The sequence below is a fragment of the Boleophthalmus pectinirostris genome, unplaced genomic scaffold (assembly GCF_026225935.1).
Source record: "Boleophthalmus pectinirostris isolate CB_2022bp ecotype Guang Dong unplaced genomic scaffold, ASM2622593v1 HiC_scaffold_20, whole genome shotgun sequence".
Lineage (NCBI taxonomy): Eukaryota > Metazoa > Chordata > Actinopteri > Gobiiformes > Gobiidae > Boleophthalmus > Boleophthalmus pectinirostris.
This window is the reverse complement of record NW_026571153.1, coordinates 19,036,930-19,055,926: the sequence shown is the minus strand read 5'-3', so window position 1 is coordinate 19,055,926 and position 18,997 is coordinate 19,036,930. Positions and strand designations below refer to the sequence as shown.

At 38.0% G+C, this 18,997-nt stretch overlaps 1 protein-coding gene and 1 pseudogene across 1 annotated transcript; both read left to right on the top strand.

Annotated features, from left to right (window-relative positions):
• Positions 1-5,644, top strand: LOC110160259 (E3 ubiquitin-protein ligase TRIM47-like). The gene is made up of 5 exons (XM_020924895.2): positions 1-79; positions 1,381-1,630; positions 2,933-3,257; positions 3,949-4,149; positions 4,707-5,644. Exons 2-5 carry the CDS (start codon positions 1,419-1,421, stop codon positions 4,731-4,733), a joined length of 765 nt encoding a protein of 254 aa, XP_020780554.1. The 5' UTR covers positions 1-79; positions 1,381-1,418; the 3' UTR covers positions 4,734-5,644.
• A 740-nt stretch (positions 5,645-6,384) lies between these two features.
• LOC110160258 (E3 ubiquitin-protein ligase TRIM39-like) lies at positions 6,385-13,946 on the top strand (annotated as a pseudogene).
• The last annotated feature ends 5,051 nt before the right edge of the window (positions 13,947-18,997 follow it).

The following is an 18,997-nucleotide window of genomic DNA, read 5'->3' as shown; positions in this document are numbered from 1 at the left end:
CTTTGCAAACACTGACGTCAACTGAGGCAAGTAAGAAGTGAAACAACAGTGAGAGACGAGAGACAGACAGACAAACTATGTGAGTATATGATTTCATTTTAAATATTATAATGTGTGTGTTTTTCTGTGATAAAGGAAAAATGAGGTAGTACTTATTAACTTGACTTGCAATACTTAGGTCAGTAATTCAAGTTTTTTATGAGCAAAACTAAATCAATAAATGAAAAAGATTAATTGATCAAAAATTCTACAAACGTGTTTCTTTTTCTTTTCTTTTTTTTTTTTTTTTTTTTTTGTTGTTTTTGTTTGTTTTTTAATATCACATGTCCTATAATGATAATGTCATTGACTGCAGTTACATGTGCTCTCAAAATCAGGTTATCATCAGCTCTTTGGAGTGATCAAAATACCCCTAAACTATAAATACCTATTTTTTGTACGAATAAAAACTAAACATATATAGAAAAAAAATCATATAAATAGAGAGAAAAGGATCTAAAAGCCTAAAAAGATTTAAAAAGTAGAAATAATGGTCATGTTTTTTATATTTCAAAATACTTTCAAAACAAAAGTTCATTCCAAATATTCATGTCATGTTATAATTTTATCTCTGTCTGTGTTATTTCTGTTGTAATGTGTCACTTGGTTTGATAGCATTATCCTTATTAGCTTGATAAGAAATAATATGTGGTCATATGACTCTGATCCATTGAAACGTGTTCGATTTGTGTTTGGAGAAGTCATATCTGATTTACACAAGTGATGCAACCCTGGAGTGTTAGTGTGTGACCAGAGCTGACTTGAAAACAAAAGCAAAACATTATTAAAAAAAAAAAAGAAAAAAAGAAAAAAGAAACACATAACGTCAAATAAAATAACGTCAAAAGAATAATAATCATGTTTAGACTTATTATTTTCGTGTTCAATAACGTCGGACCAGTGCAGACCGTTGTTGTGTCCTTGGGCAAGACACTTCACCCGCCTAGTATGAATGGATTATTAGAAGTAAGATATCTTCAAACAGATAAACACAAATCATTTAACTTAGTACAATCTCTCTATATATAGTGTAATTAAAAGGTGCACTATGTGACTTTTCTGGTGAATGGTGAATGTCCTGCTTGTCTCCATGGAGATTACCTGGAATATTTTACAGTAATCCTATAGTATTCATTTGGGATATCTTCCATTTATGCATGTACAGGAGTTTTTGTTGCTCACTTCTCCACAGATCTCACCTGTAACTTGGCCTGGTGGTGATAGAGACTGATAAGATGAGTCTAAAGGCAAAGCAAGAACATCTCTACGGACACAGAAAACTTACCTGGTGCATCTTTACTTTCTTACCTTTTTTTTGTTTGTTTGTTTGTTTGTTTGCAGTGAAGCCCCCTCCCGGCCTGAGTGCCCATCGAGACCCCATGTCCGAGCGCCCGCTGTGCTGTATCTGTCTGGAGGACTTCACCCTCCCAGTGGCTCCCCCTTGTGGACATGTCTTCTGCCTGAGCTGCATTGGAGACTACTGGAGGGTGCAGGAACTGTGTGTGTGTCCTCTGTGTAAAACCTGCTACAAAACAAGACCGCAGCTTCAGATACTTCACACCAGCTCCTCTGAATGTGGAGAGGGAGAATGGTGAGTGCTGCTTTCAGATGTCTCGTCAAATTAAAGTGGAACTAAACATGAAATACACTTTTTTTTATATCTACTTAACTATAGCAATGTTATTATTATTATCATTGATTATTATTGATACTGTGCAGCTGACATCATCATGCTTGTCTCTATGGAGATGTTATTGCCTTGCCTGGGCCGCAGTGTTATTAAACCTTTACTGAGGAAAGCAAGATCTGTGGAGAGTAGGGGTGTAACGATATCGTCACGGTATCAACCTCACGCTACGATATTTATTGCGATATCATGGGAAAGCTCACGATATGGTGGGGAGGCTCAAGATTAGGGATGTAACAATATCCAAATCTCTCTGTACGATATTTTCATGATATACATCTCACGGGACGATATTATTGCGATATTTTGTGGAGACTAAACAGCTAAAACTGTGAATATGCTACTTTTTCCTCTTAAAATGCCTTGATAAGACTTAATTCAAAGAACTAAATCTTAAAAGTGCTTAGAACTGTTATTTCTTCTTTTAGTCTGCTTTGAAATGGAGCAAAGGATCATGATCTATGTAGTTCCCTCTGTCTTTTTTTAGCTATTGCTGCACCATAACTCTTATTCTTACTCTAATTTAAGCAAAGACACTTGTAATTCAATATATTGTGATGGTCCACGATATTATTGTGAGAACTTTAATGATATTTCTGTTAGTGTTACATCCCTAGTGGAGAGGCAAGCCCACTCACTAATAATGTATGTTACTCAAGATATTTTTGAGCAATAAAAACACGTTATTGCTTTAAGCTTACATTCATTCAATTACATCTTTATGGAGACAAAAAGGATGATGATGCCCCATTAGAAAAGTTACACACTGCATTTTTAAAGAGCCTATATTATGCCATTTTCTGATCTATGTTATAATATTGTTTCCTCATCAAAAACATATCCATTGTGTGTTGTTTCATTCACATGTTTAACACACAAACCCTGCATATTTAGGCTGTGTTCTAATCTCATACTAAAACACTCTTTGGATCATGTCAAGATTGAACAGAACATGTTTCAGCTTTCGAGATGTAGACAGACTAATAATAAAGGATTACTCAAACATGTGTGAATGAAACAAGACACAACTTCAGGTCTGTTTTTGATGACATTACAGCATGGATTGCAGCTTACAAGAAACAGTTTAGTGTTATATAGGACCTTTTACGATCAATAAAACATAGTACTTCCTCCACTACTGTCTAAAGTTTCAAGTTAATTATCAACTTTGACATGTGATGGTAAAATAAGCTTGTTGTTTTGCAGTGATGCAGAGCTGGTTCCTTTGCGTCCTGGAATGGTCCCCTGTGACCTTTGCCCCTCCCCCCGAGCTGCTGTGAAGTCCTGTGTCACCTGTCTGCGCTCCTTTTGCCCTCTGCACCTACAGCCGCACTACCAGGACGCAGAGCTGGGGCGCCATCTGCTGGTGGGGGTGGTGAAGAACCTGGAGGGGGCGCTGTGTGCTGTGCATGGGAGGAGACTGGAGAGGTTTTGCAAGACCGACCAGACGTGTATCTGCGCCGTGTGTGCTCAGACCGACCACAGGGGGCACCGTAGTGTTACTGTGAAGAGAGAAGCTGCCAAAAAGAAGGTACAAATATAACTACAACAATCTAGGAGTTTGTTGACCTGAAAAGTGTTCAGCATTTTGGAAAATTCTCATACTGATAGACCAGCAAAGAATCAGTGACAAAAAAAAAAAAAAAAAAGGAAGAGAGACAAAAGGAATGTTAAGGAGCCTAGCGATGTATTTATGTTGCACTATCACATTTATTTTGTTTGATTTTGCCAAATTTGTGTCAGTGTGGGTGGTTGGGGGTGAAATGGCGGGGCTTTTTTTTCTTTTTTTTTTTTTTTTGTATTTGTTGTGGTGTTGTGGGTGTTGATTGTTGTTTTATTTTCTAAATGTTATATTCTGTTGTCCTTAATTAAAAAAAAAAAAAAAAGAAAGAATCAGTGACATAACTTTAGGGATGCCACATTGAAGACTATTCAAACTGTTAAATATTAGATTTTTTAGAATAGTTTTGCTTTGATGACATTTCACGTTTTTCAAAATTATTGAAAATTTAACACTCAAAAGTTCAAAAGTGTCATATCTACAATAAAAACTAATGAAAATCTGCAGTAAAATGCCTACCTAAATGTTATGTTTAGCAGTTTTAGATCAATATTGTGGTTTACAGTGAACAAAATCTGAAATAATTATCAAAGCATGTTATAGTTTAATACTAAATACCCCCCAAAAACCTTTATTTATTTTATAATGTATATGTTTACAGGTTCAGCTTTTACACAAACAGACCAAACTGGCTCAGACGATGCAGGAGAGACTGAAGGAAATGGAGGAACTTAAAGCGACCACAGAAATTCCAAATAAAGATGTGATTTTGGAGGTAGAGGGAGAACTCTGTGAGCTACAGAAGAGACTGGAGCGAATAGAGCAGCTCCTACACACAGAGCAAAGCCTACACTTTATACAGGTGAGAGCAGAAGGCTTGTCTCCATGTAGATGTTATTGCTTTGCCTGGAATGTTCCGTGTTATGACACTAAATATATCCATCTAGCATGTATTCATTACGAGTTGCTCAAAAATACAATCATTTCTTCTGTGAATTGGGGCGACTCTCCACAGATCTGAACTGTAATGTATCGTAGTGCTGTGACCTGCCTGTCTCCCTTCTGATAGAAAGGTTTAATCTATACTGTGGAACATTCTAGTTAAAGCAATAACATTTCCATGGAGATGAGCAGACCCTCCACTAGAAATGTTACACAGTGCACCTTTAACATATGCATTCAGAGCATCGTAATGATTCACTGTGAGGAGTCTATAAGCGTTTTTCACAACTTTCAGACCACAGAGCAGAGTATTGCCATCACTGTATAGTTAACAGCAACTAGCATGCTGACAGTGCACTTCCTGGTTGTGATGAGGATGATAAAACACTTTATGATTAGATGCAGACAGTACATAGTGGACTTATATCAAGAACTGCCAATTTCACATCAACTTAAATTTCTTTTTTCTTTTTCTAGAGAGTTCTACTCACAGCTCCATTATGATGGATGGTCACACACAATCAAGCTTTTTGTTCTAATTGTTTTAATTTGTTTTATTTATAAAGCTGTGATTTTTATTGTATTCTATATTTTTATAATATTGGTCAGGGATGAGTTTACATTCAGCCATTCTTCATGTTTTTATTTATATCTCTGCACATTTTATTTTGTTCACGTTATCCATTTATGACAGACAAATACTTTATTAATCTCGAGGGAAATTCAAGTTGTAGGACCTTGTAACCCGAAGTGAGGAGCTCATTCTTCTTTCTGATTGGATGATTTTATGTGAAAGGTTTCTGTAATTGTGAATCAGTAAAATCTATATTGTCTACTTTATTTATTTACTTTATCATAGAGACACAGATAAGTGAAATATGAAAAATATACATACACCGTCTTTGATATACTTGCGTTTTGTTGGAATTGATTGTATTTTTTTTTTACCAATGTTTAATAACAAATATACTGGAACTTAATGGTCCTATATTCTGCAAAATTGACTCTAGTAACAACATCCTAACATGGCTTAAAGCTCACATCAAAAACATGCCTGGAGTTTTTTTGTTTGTTTGTTTGTTTGCGTAATTCTACATTATTCCCAAAAGCTCAAAATGTTATTTACATAATTTGCATAAAAATCTTAAATTGGAATTTATGGTGTCACTTGACAAGTTCAAGAAAATTGTGTGAGTATGGTGACTGAGACCTGTGTATGTTTTTCTTGAGCTGCAAATGGTTTTATAATGTGATATTTTGTGATTTTATCATTTTGTATTGAATTATATTGTATTTGGATTGTGTTGGCTGCTACCTTGACCAGGTCTCTCTTGAAAAAGATATTCTGAATCTCTCAGTGGGACCTCCTGGCTAAGTAAAAATAAAATAAAGTGAAGGTGTATGGAGTTTAAAAACACAGTGGAGCACTTCCTTTTACCGCATGACATCACGAAGTGGAAGAGTATGAGTGTTTCTGTTTGAGAGAAGAACTCAGCCTAAATATGCAGTGTTTGTTTGTTACACATGTGTGAATGAAATAAAACACAAGTCCAGATATGTTTGTCATGAGGAAACGACATTATAAAAGCCCAGAAAATTGTGTAATACAGACCCTGGTGCAATATGATGCATATTTAGTGAGAGAGTCCACTTCCTCTTTGTGTCAGTGTTATTTCTTTACCTGAATATTACATAGTATAACACTGAACTTATGCATCTCACATTATTTCTTTGCGAGCATTTTTATTGCTCTGAAAAGGCTTTAAAAACGTTCTCACTGCGCAGGGTCGCCTCTCCACAGATCTGACCTGTAACTTGGCCTGCTGACACCACCTGCTTGTCTATATGAAGGAAGATAAGTCCAATACCACACTGTGAAAAACTCAAGGCAAAACATCTCCATGGAGACAAGCAGTTGGTGTACCCTCCTCCAGAAAAGTTACACAGTACACCTTTAAATATGACGTGAATTAAGTGATAAGTCTGTCAGTGTAAGCAAAGTGTTTAGCCACATCAAAACACAGAACTGGTTTCACATTGTAGAGCCACACCTTACAGTGGAAAACAAACCTTTTTATTTGCATGACACAACAGTGGATCAAATAAAAAAAAAAAAAAAAAAAAAAAAAGGAGGGAGGAGTTTAAGTAGAAATGAAACTAGAAACAGGAATGAAATCCAAGGCAAGATCATACAGCAATCTTTCTGTGAATTAAAGGTAAGAATACATGATTTTATTAAAAATGTATGAAACAATTGTTGCCCATTTAATTGTGTTAGCTTTTTTATGTAGAAATATCTGCATGGTGAAATAACTAATTCTATTAGGGTAAATAAATGCATGGTCTGGTTTGGGCCTGTGTATGTGTATGTGTATTGCAGCCTAATTGAACATAAAATAATAATATAGGCCTTTTTAACTTCTTTTGAATGTGTGGTGTGTGTTTTGTGTACTTGTGTGTCCAGTTTAACAAGGAAGCAACTCCAAGTGCAGATTCACAAAGTGTAACAATTACAAAGCTAACATCAGAGGTAGGACCTTGGTCCAAAGTCCAGAGGTAAGACCAATATCCTACCTCTGGTATTAACTCTTTGTTTTATCTCAAGTACATCTTTGACCTCAAGTCTGAATCAAGTCCCAAGTCAGAGACAGTTAAGTCCAAGTCGAGTCAGTGGCCCATCAGTGATAAGGAGGGCAGGTAGTCAAAGTGTGTGAAAAAAACACATACAACAGAAATTCAGTTCAAAATTAGTTGAATTAACAATATGAGCTCAATAAATATTTTTTGTATATGAATATATATTAGAAAGATAGATAATAACTATGTAATTAAGGTATTATTGTATTATTATAGGTAGGTATGCTTAAACACAAACAAAACAAACAAACAAACAAAAAATGCAATGATGCACAGTACAGACAGACAGTAGTGTTTGTTGAAATAGTTCAATTCCTAAATTCAAGTAGTCGCGGGAAGAGTTTGTTATAATCTGTTTGAGTTGATCTTATATTTTTATTTAATTTATATTTGCCAAGGTTCAGCTGGTTATTGTAATCCAACAGTGTGTATAGGTTCTGGTCTTATGAATGAAAAGGGGTGGTGTATTTCCTTCCGCGATCATGCGGTGAGTGAGTAGCTCGCCAGCCATCCAGTGGTGGTTTGTGGTATTGCAGAAGGATGAATGATGAAAAAATTGACCTAAAACCGGGTCAATCAATGCCATATTGCATATGTATAGTGCACCTTTAAATATGTAATGCCACAGTCATTAATGCTACAGTTTATCAAAATAGATTAAAATATTCAAAGTGGAAAATGGATCAAAATATTCAAGTTTTTTTTGTTGCGCAACAGGTAGGGATTGGGCCAATTCAAAACGCGATAGCTGCTTGGGCTTTGTGTATAAAAAATAACAAAAAAGTACCTTAAATGTTCAAAGCGGCACAGACTAATGTTTTAAATCAATACAAGGGTCTGTGGCAAAAATTCAAACATTCAAACATGGCAAACATGAAAACTGAGCAGTGTTGGGAGTAACGCGTTATAAAAGTAACGAATTACAGTAATGCATTACTTTTTGCTGTAACGCAGTAATGTAAGGCATTACAGGGGAAAAAATAGTAATATTTTACTCGGTACAAATGTGAGTAACGCGCGTTACAATGTTTTTTAAACCTGTATTGAAGTGGTGGGTTTTTCTTCATACAAATTCGCTTAAATCACCTCGATATCAGCAGCGGTGAAACGCCGGACATGCGCCCTCATAGACCTTCAGGTAACCGCGGGCGAAAGGACTGACAAAGAACTCCACCCTGTTTAGACCTGGTTTAGACCTGGGTCAGTTTTGGTTTAGACCTGGTTTAGACCTGGTTTAGTCCTGGTTCAGTCCATATACAGTGCAAAAGTTATTTTGGTGAGAGTAACTTAAAGTAATGCAATAGTAATGTAATGCCTTGCATTTTAAATGCAGTAATATTGTAATGTAACGAATTACTTTGAAATGACAGTAATAGGTAATAAATAACGCATTACAGTTTCAAAGTAACTTGCCCAACAGTGAAACTGAGTGGGGATTAAACTAAAAAGTCCGCTTATTGGTCGCGCTGACCGTATTGTTTGTATGCGAGGTTAGCATTAGTTTAGCAGCATTTTACATGGGAGTTCACACGTTCATCAGAGTCACAAAAAAAAACAACAACAACACTGTCTTCACTCACTGTTGAGCAGATAATGATGGGGGTTGAGGGTGAATACATCTATTTGGTAGTTTCGGTCAGAATCCAATCCTATCCACTTTATTTATAAAGCACATTTTATACAGGTTCCAAAGTGCTGCACAGTCAAATTAATACAATAAAAGGCAGTAAATCATAAATAAAAACACTAAATAAAAATGTTAAAATGCATAAAGCTAAAAATAATTTATAAAATGATAAAAATAATAATATTAAAGTCGGTTTCCATCCCAAACGATTCATCCAGAGTGAGAGTAGCGCGGGAGGAGAGAGGAAGTGCGATGGAAGTGGCGCTAATTAACGTGGGATACAAAGTCTTTAAACTGAAAATATATCTTAGATTTGTGCAATTTATATGATTTTTTTAACTAAATTGTGCTTAAAAAGTCCTGGTATATTTATATGTGAGTATTTATAAGAATTATAGAAATTTTCTTTTTCTTTCACAGTGGGGCATCAGTTGCAAAAACTGTCTTTGTGTCCATAGGCAAGGCACTTCACCCACATTACCTAGTGTGAATGTGGTGTGTCTGTGAGTGATGGTGGTGGTCGGAGGGGCCAATGACGTGTGGAATGAATAATCCTGAATAATGCTGTAAAGTGTCTTTCAGTGTCCAGAAAAGCTCTGGATAAAGTTGATGCATTATTCGTTATTATTTAACCGTGTGTTTCCATGGAATCATGCAGGTGATGTGCCACCACCAGAAAGTTACACTTTTAACATTGTTTATGGACAAAAAGTTATATAATATTTTAGTCAACATTCTTTGCTAGATGGTAGAAAAACGGCCTTAAGATTAAAACAGATCAAATGTTCTCTTTTTCAGACATGGCGTCCAGTTCTGACTCTCCATCTCCTGCTAACCCTCTGGAGAAGCAGCTCATCTGCTCCATCTGCCTTGAGATATTTAAAGACCCGGTCACCACTAGTTGTGGTCACTCCTTTTGTGAAGAATGTCTGGACAGGAGCTTAAGACTAGACAATTCCTTTTGTCCTTTATGCAAAAACGACGTATACAGAACACCCCAAGTCAATATAATACTGCGAAGTGTAGTGGAGCAGATGAAGAATGAGAAAGAGGAGGAGGAGAAGAGGAGAGAGAGGGAGAAGAAAAATGAAGAGGAAAAGAAAAAGAGGGAGGAGGAAGAATGTGATCCAAAGAGATTCAGGGGGAGACCAGGACAAGTTCCCTGTGACATCTGCACCAAGATGGCCGCCACAAAGTCCTGCCTGATTTGCCTCAGCTCGTACTGTGACGATCACCTCCAAATACACTCGGCTAACAAAAGGTGTGTAGAAACAAACAGTGTGATAAACAATGGCCATACTTTATTATAACCTGCTTTGGTGGGTTAACAACAGTGGTAAAGATTTATAATAGTTCTACAAGTGGAAATGTAAAGTACAAAAATACAGGAAGTAGTGCTCTGCTTAGTTTGTTACAGATTTGATTTATTAAAAGTACACACTGAACTTTTCTGTTGGAGGGTCCACCACCTGCTCGTCTCTGTTGAGAAGATGTCCAAGCTTTGCCTAGAATGTTCCACTGTATGGCATTAAACTTATCTATCTCAATAGAGACAAGTAAGCAGCACCACCTGACCACGTTACAGGTCAGATCTGTGGAGAGGCAAGCTCACCCACAGTAATTATTCATGTTTTTGAAGTTTTTTCAGCAGCAAAACTAACTGAAAGCAAAATAGGTAAGTCTGATGCTTTGGAACATCTGCATCAAGAAAAGCAGGAAGAGGATCTTCCACCAGAAAAGTTTTATATCTTTAACTAGTTCAGTTCTTTACATCACTGACAGTTATTACACAAGTGTTTACTTCCAGGTTGAAGGGACACAAACTGGTGGATCCGGTGGAGGACTTGGACCAAAGGGCCTGTCTGACTCATGGGCGCCCCCTAGAGCTGTACAGCAGAAAACAGGAGAAGTGCATCTGTGTGCTGTGTATGGAGAAGGGAGAGGAGGGGGTGGTGTCCTCAGAAGAGGAGTGGGCCAACAAGAAGGTAAACACTGTCAAATCTGCTCATCATCTGATTTCTGGAGTCTGTGAACAGTTACATCTGATGTGAATGATCTGGTTTCTTTTTGCAAGTTCTGACAAGAAAACATGGCAAAGACAAAATGAAAGAGAAAGACTTCAAATCTACTGTATTGTTACAGAACAATACACGCTACTGTTACTGTTAAAATTCATAGATTAACAGACACATGTCACCAGATGTGTTTTTGATAATCAGATTTCTCTTGTGCAAATCAGTAATCTAATCTAATCATTGATTATCTGATTACCTGATTTCTACTGGTACACATATAAGACTTATTCTATTCAACATGGCATTTTGGTCCAACAGGATAAAATCAACAACACGATGGAGGACCTGAAAGAGAGCATTGTGAAGAGGAAGACCAAGATGGATCAGATCAATGCTTCTCTGAAAAGCTGTAAGGTGTGTATATAACCAGGTAAAATCAGATACATATACAGTGTCTGATTATGGCCTGAGACACAGAGGAGGAGGAGGTGAGCGGACTGAGGATGTTTTCACACTCTGCACAACTTTTGGTCCAGACTTTAGGACTTTCCAGTTTGGACTTTCTAGTTTGGTTTGGTCCAAAGTGTGAATGCTCCTGTAGACTGTTGCTCAGACTAAACCAATGAAATGTGAAGAACGTCTGATTAATCTTTTCTCCACTCAATATGTCTTTTAGCCAGTCACAGTCACAAAAGTCTTGACTTACTTCCCCAAACTAAACATTTCATCTCCTCGATGCTCCTCTTTCACAGGGCACACTCCTGTTATGGCAACATCAGAAACAACTCCAGAGAAACTCTTTTCAAAAGTTCAGAAGAACATAAATAATAGATTACTTATTGCATTCCAAAGAAATTAAGTGCCAACCTTGGTATGAATCTGAGAGTGTGTTAGAAATAACAGAGAAAAACAGTCTTGATGTCTGACTAGCCACCTTGGTCATCTGATGTTGTTTTTAAATGTGCTCTTGTTCTTTTCCTTCAGGATCAGCTGGACAGTGAGTGGTGGGCGATAGATGACGTCTTCTCTGAGGTGATCTCCACAGTAGAAGCAGCTCATGCCAAAGCTCTCAAACCAGTGGAGGAGAGGAGGCAGCGTCTGAAACAGGAGGCATCTGATCTGTGTGAAACACTGCGGTCTGAAGTGAGCACCCTGGAAAAGACCATCTCCGAACTCAAACACATTTCATCATTTGAGGACCACGTGCTCTTCCTGCAGGTGAAAATGACAATACAACTCAACCTGGTTTTGTTTATTTTCAGTCGCGACAAGTAGTCCTAGGGTTTAACCAGATTTATATCAAGATCTAGATTCAGTTATTTCTAATCATCACTTGACTATATTAAAACATGAAAAAAAAAGTTCATTTTACACTGTTTGCAGTGGTCCAAACATTATTCCTCACTTAACTTCTGCAGTCCAAGCATCATAATTATTCTACACAATGAGTTTATAACTGCTTTTTCACAACTTTCTGAGACCAGAGTGGAGATTTTCTGTCACAGTAATGTTAACAACAACTAGCATACTAATCATGCACTTCCTGATACTCAGACAATAAAATGCTTCATAATTAGATGCTGATGGTACACAGTAGACTTATTTTGACCTCAAGAGCTGCTTAACCAAGAATAGGACACATGAAAATAAACTGGGTACGGTGCCTTTAATGGAGACAGTCAGTGCTCGGACAGTAAAAGCCTGTGGTTTAGTTGATATGAAATAGAATCGTTTCACAGGAGCTACCGGGGTCTCTGACATGAGCAGTTGCATTAGTTTGATGTTTTGTTCTGTTTCTTGTTGATGCAGAAATATCCATCTGTGAAAGAGCCTGGAGTTAAAGACTGGACGTCTGTAGAGCTGGACACTTCTGTGAGTTTTGGCTCTTTGAGAAAAATAACAACTGAAGCAATGGAGCAGATTCAAGGGCATCTGGACAAGCTCACGGCTCTGGGTAAGAAAAGTTTAAGTTCCCAGTGTGAGAACATCTTCAAAATGATGTTTATTCACTTTATTCATCAACTGTTTATTTTCATTTCTATGTAGAACTTCAGAGACTTCCAAAATTTGCAGGTGAGTCCTTTCAGTACTTGAGGTATTTTTGTGGTAACTGAGAGTCAATACAAAGTTTGGAAACTAATGAATCCCTCTAACTAACTCAAGTAAAACACAGGAATTATGTTTGTGTGTGTGTGTGTGTCAATACATTTAGACAATAACAATATAAACCAACATGGTGACTCCGGGAGATGGAGAGCAAAGAAACAATTTTTTGAGGGGGTGAAAAATGTTTTACCGACAGTTTCCTCTCAACTAAATAAAAACAACACAACTTGTCTGTATAACTTTAATTGCCAAATAAAGCACTTGAACTTTGACCTGTCTTTGGCAGTGCAGTGGATGTGACCCTCGACCCGAACTCAAGCCACAAGCGCCTGGTTCTGTCCGAAGACCAAAAAGAAGTGTTTGACGGAGAAAGTGAGGCTGAAGTCATCGACGATTTGGAGAGATTTGATGTTTTTTGGCAGCATCCTGGGCGTGAGGGGCAGGACAGCGGCTCGAGGGCCTACTGGGAGGTGCAGGTGGGAGGGCAAGAGCGGCTGGGACCTGGGCGTAACATCAGCTAAAGCTAAGCGCAAAGGGAAAACTAACACTGAGTCCAGAAAACGGCTACTGGGCTATAGTTCACTATGAGGGAGATAAGTATGCAGCCCTGACAGCGCCCCTGTCTGTGTGCAGCTGAAGGACAAGCCGCAGAAGGTGGGGGTGTTTTTAGACTACGACGAAGGCCTGCTGTCTTTTTACAACGTGACAGATGAAGCCCATATCTACTCTTTTAGCAAAGCTGATTTTAAAGGGGAGGTATTACCTTACTTTAGTCCACATGTTAAAAATGAGACGAACACAGGGGCCTTGGTTATTTCTACTGTTAAATCCAGTTAAAGATATATCATGGATTTTTCTGTTCTCGTTTGGGTTAATAAATATTTTGAACACGGTTTAAATTGCACGTTTTGATAAAATAATAAATTTCACATAAAGACAAGCAAGATATAAATATAAAATCTGAACTGTAATGATAAGTTTTTGTGAAATGAGTCTAACCTGTCATATGTGATTTACTTTCAGTTCACATCTGGTTTAGACTCACCTCCTTTAAACAGATTTAGCTCCAAGTTCTTCCTAATATAGTTTGTGGAAATAGGAAAGGAAAGGAAATACTTCAAAGTGCACAGTGTACCTTTAATCAAATCAAATCAATAAATAAAGTTTGGCAATTTTTTAAGTTTAACATTTCCTGGTTGGAATTTCATAACCGTTACCTAGCAACCATTTTGTACACTGGGAAATTTTCTAATGTACACAAAATTATTATTTGCCAATTTTTTGTTATTTTATTGATATTTCATTATAATAAAGTTTAAAGGATCAGAAAAATGTGTTATGGTGAGTGTTTGGATAGAATTCTCTTATGTGGTGATGTCAACAGTATGTTTTAGAGCTCTCCACTTCCAGTAGCCCAATTTTCATCTTTTCAACTTTTCTTCACAAATTATTTCTTGATTGGTGTAAAACTGATGATTTATATTTACAACAGCTAAATATTTGTAGATTTAGGTAAAGGTAAAGGTAAATTTATGTTGGCAGAATTAGACAATCATTCAAAACCCATCATGTGCACATCCCAGCAGGAAAAAAGAAAAACTGATGGTTTCAGGTTCACGTTGATGATTGAGCTTAAATCAGAGTTCAGAGCTACTTCCTCTCACAGATATAAGGGTGGAATATTGTGCAGATGGCATCATCCCAGCAGTTGTCACCTGTAGGATAGAAACATGAGTTTAAGTCCATTCATATCAGACAGAGGTAAGGAGGTAACAATAACCAAAATATCATGATACTGTATCATCAAAAGTCTCACAGTAATATCGTGGGGTGTCACAATATATCGAATCACAAGTTTCTTTGCTTAAATGAATGGTTTTATAGTAGCAACAGCTTGTAAACATCAGGAACTACATATCCCATGATTCATTTCAGCACAGACAATATGAAAAAAGAGATGTTTTTTACTTGAATTCTTGGGATTATGACAGAAATAATTCACACCAAAATCTTCAAAATCTTGTCAGGGTGTTTTAAAAGCAAAAAATGTCCTATCTACAATTATATCAGCCTCTCCAAAATGTCTCAAATATCATACTGTGAAATGCATATTGTGAAAATATCGTACCGAGAGATCTGGATATCGTTACATTCCTATACAGAGGTGTAACTCTCTTACACTTTGGAGTCCTTTATTTCTACTGAACTAAAGGTAAACTGTAGCTGTTAATTGAAAAATATAATTACATGACATCACAAGGTGGAACAGAGCATTTTGATCTTTGGAGATATAAACAGACTAATAATAAAGTATGACTCAAACATGTGTGAATGAAACAAAACACAACTCAAGGTATGTTTTTGAGGAGGTATAAACATTATAACATGGCTTAAAGTTCACAAGCGTCAGCTTTGTGTAATATGCATGACCCCATGGACATAATAGAAAGTTAAAACAATACTTTAGAACATTTTCCATGAAGATTAATATATTTTTATACCATACTGTGGAATATTATAGTCAGGCCAAGTAAGACTCAGGTTTGTGGAAATATGAACCTGCTCACAGTAAAGATATGTGTTTTTCAGTGCAGTAAACATAACCAAATTGGAAAAAAAAAAAAAAAAAGAAAAAAAAAGTATTAAGTATTATTTTTTCTTACCTCTTTTAGCATCATTCAAGTCCTGGACAAGTCCTGGTCTAGTTATGGTCTAGTTCTGGTCAAGTCCTGGTCAAGTCCTGGTCTGGTTATGGTCTAGTCCTGGTCTAGACCTGGTCTGGTTATGGTCTAGTCCTGGTCTAGTCCTGGTCTAGTCTGGGTCTGGTTATGGTCTAGTCCTGGTCTGGTTAGGGTCTAGTCCTGGTCTGGTTAGGGTCTAGTACTGGTCTAGTCTAGTCTGGTCAAGTTGTCTGGTCTAGTCTGGTCTAGTCTGGTCTAGGATTTAGGTCTAGTCCTGGTCTATTCCTGGTCTAGTCCTGGTCTGGTCTAGTCCTGTCCTGTCTAGTCCTGGTCAAGTCTGTTATGGTCTAGTCTGGTCTAGTCTGGTCTATTCTGGTCTAGTCTGTCTAGTCCTGGGTCTGGTCAAGTCTGGTCTATGGTCTAGTCTGGTCTGGTCTGGTCTAGTCTGGTCTAGTCCTGGTCTGGTCTAGTCTGGTCTGGTCTAGGTCTGGTTAGGGTCTGGTCTAGTCTGGTCTGGTTGGTTATGGTCTGGTCTTAGTCTTGGTCTAGTTATGATTTAGTACTGGTCTAGTCTGGTCAAGTCCTGGTCTATTCTGGTCTAGTCCTGGTCTGGTTAGGGTTTAGTCCTGGTCTAGTCCTGGTCTAGTCTGGTAGTCTGGTCTAGTCTTGGTCTAGTTATGATTTAGTACTGTCTAGTCCTGGTAGTCCTGGTCTATTCTGGTCTAGTCTGTCTGTCTAGTCTGGTCTAGTCTGGTCTAGTCTGGTCTGGTCTAGTCTAGTCCTGGTCTGGTCAAGTGTCCTGGTCAAGTCCTGGTCTAGTCCTGGTCTGGTTATGATTTAGTCCTGGACTAGTCCTAGTTTTTGGGATAAACCAATATAGTCATGAACTCACCTGTCGTCATGGTAACTACAGCGCCAAAGAGCAGACACAAAACCAGCAGCTTCATGGCGTCGGTGCAGAAGATAAAACCCAGGCTCACTGTCGATCATCGAAACATGTAAATGATAAAAACATGTATTATTATTTAGATCGTTCATTATCAGGCGTCTGTGGTGAGAGCGGCACAGGGACACACTCACCTGCTGTGGACTTCTGGCCCCTTCAGATTGGACGTTTTCGGTAACACCCAGATCAAGTTTCTTTCACAGCAGCACTGATATTCTTGAACCTGCCGAACGTGGACTTTCGAAGGCAGAAAAAAATAAATCACAGCTCCATTATGATGGATGGTCACACACAATCATGCTTTTTTCTAATTGTTTTAATTTGTTTTATATATAAAGCTGTGATTTTTATTTTCTTTTTTATAATATTGGTCAGGGATAAGTTTACATTCAGCCATTCTTAGTGTTTTTATTTATATCTCTGTAGATTTTATTTCATACATGTTATCAGTTTATGACAGACAAATATTTTATTAATCCTGAGGTAAATTCAAGTTGTGCTGCAGCAAACTCTTGCAGGTGATGTTGCTGCAGTTGCATTTACACTGTGCGTCTCACCTTTGTGTCTCAGTCAAAGGTCTTAGTGCAGTGAACTAGAATTCAAAAGGTAATATCTGTGTCATACGCCTCCTCCTGGCTCCAAAACGCCACTACAGTCCCATCTGACCCTGGGAGCCCATTGGCTGTCACATAGACCACTGAGGAAGCTCTTTTGGATTTATTACAAACTGTTTTAGTTGTAGGATCTTGTAACCCAAAGTGAGGAGTTCATTCTGATTTCTGATTGGATGATTTTATGTGAAAGGTTTCTGTAATTGTGAATCAGTAAAATCTATATTGTCTACTTTATTTATTTACTTTGTCATAGAGACACAGATAAGTGAAATATGAAAAAATATACATATACCGTCTTTGATATACTTGTGTTTTGTTGGAATTGATTGTATTTTTTGTATTTACATATGTTTAATAACAAATATACTGGAACTTAATGGTCCTATATTCTGCAAAATTAACTCATCCTAACATGGCTTAAAGCTCATATCAAAAACATGCCTGGAGTTTGTTTTGTTTTTTGTTTTTTTTAATGTTTGTTTGTTTGTTTGTTTGGTGTCACTTGATATGTTCAAGAATGTGATATTTTGTGATTTTATTATTTTGTATTCAGAGGCTGAGATATTCCAAAAGAGATTTTTAGCGGCCATTTTTTCAAAATCCAATATGGCCGCCATATTGATTTTCTGACTCCATATACTATAACCTTTCCAAAAATATATAGGTTAGGAAATCCAAAAAATTCCCCCAAAAGTATATAAGCAACCGGACTCTAAATTTTTCTTAAGGGCCGTTCACACCAAAGCGTCAAAAAACGCTTTGACGCCTCTATTTGGAGCCTTTACGTTTGAGTTTAGACGCCCCCGACACGCGTCTTTGACGCTGTGGACGAACGGGAGAAAAATACATGACGCGTCCGTTGCCCTGGAAACAAGAGCCCGGTCCCGCTCTTTTCCCGAAACAATATCAGACCAGACTGAGAGAGTGTTTTTATGACATAAAACATCAACGGAGGAGATCGGGTCGACGACTGGGTCGTATATATATTTATACTCCGCTAATGACGCTGGATCAGTCCTGGTTTAGTCCGGGTCTAATACCGGTCTGGTCCCGGTCTAATCACGGTTTAGTCCCGGTCTAGTCCTGGTTTAGTCCCGGTCTAGTCCTTGTTTAGTCCCGGTCTAGTCCTGGTTTAGTCCCGGTCTAGTCCTGGTTTAGTCCCGGTCTAGTCCTTGTTTAGTCCCGGTCTAGTCCTGGTTTAGTCCCGGTCTAGTCCTGGTTTAGTCCCGGTCTAGTCTCGGTCTAGTCTCGGTCTAGTCCTGGTTTGGTCCTGGTCCGGTCCTGGTGTAGTCCTCGCGATCGGCTCGGTGATTGTGGCGTATATATTTATGCTCCGCTCATGATTGTGGTTCTCGCTCTGGTTCTCGGGTCTTTCTTCCTGATAATAACGTCGCTGCGTCACTGGATACTCGTCCCCGATTGGTTGATGCGGCGCGTCTGACGCGAAAAGTTCAGCATTTTCAACTTCTTGATGCTGACGCCTTGGACGCGCATCTAGAGCGTCGACGCGAAAACGCTGAAGACGCACCGCAAAAACGCAGGACGCTCTAGTCGTGCGTCCACATAGAATTTACATAGAAACTGGATGCTTTGACTCTTTGGTGTGAACAACCCTTTGAAGTTTCAGGTTGTTCATAATATTATATTTTCTAAAAGGAAGAGTACATCAATTAAAAAAGATTTCTGTAATAGATTTGCGTTTCTCTGCACAAATATTTGAACTTATTGTTACTTTTGGGGTTTATATGCCATGAGTTTTCTGATCCGGCCCCTTTGGGATCAGTGTAGGTTGGATATGGCTCCCAGACTAAAATGACTTGGACACCCCTGATTTAGGCTACGTTCAGACTGCAGCCTGAAGTGACCCAAATCCTATTTTTTGGCCCCTAAGTGACCTGTATCTGATCTTTTAATGACACAGATCCGATTTTTTCAAATGCAACGCAGGCCACTTTGATATGTGGTTCTGAAACTGATACATTTCTGACCTTTTGACATGCGACTTCAGTGTGAACGGCCAAAGCGCATTCATCTGACCTACACATTATCAACAAGCCACAAACGTCACTATTCTGCACTGAAGTAGACAAAAATTGTTAATGAACTCCGTGTCACTGAAGTGAAGCACATCACCACTCACCA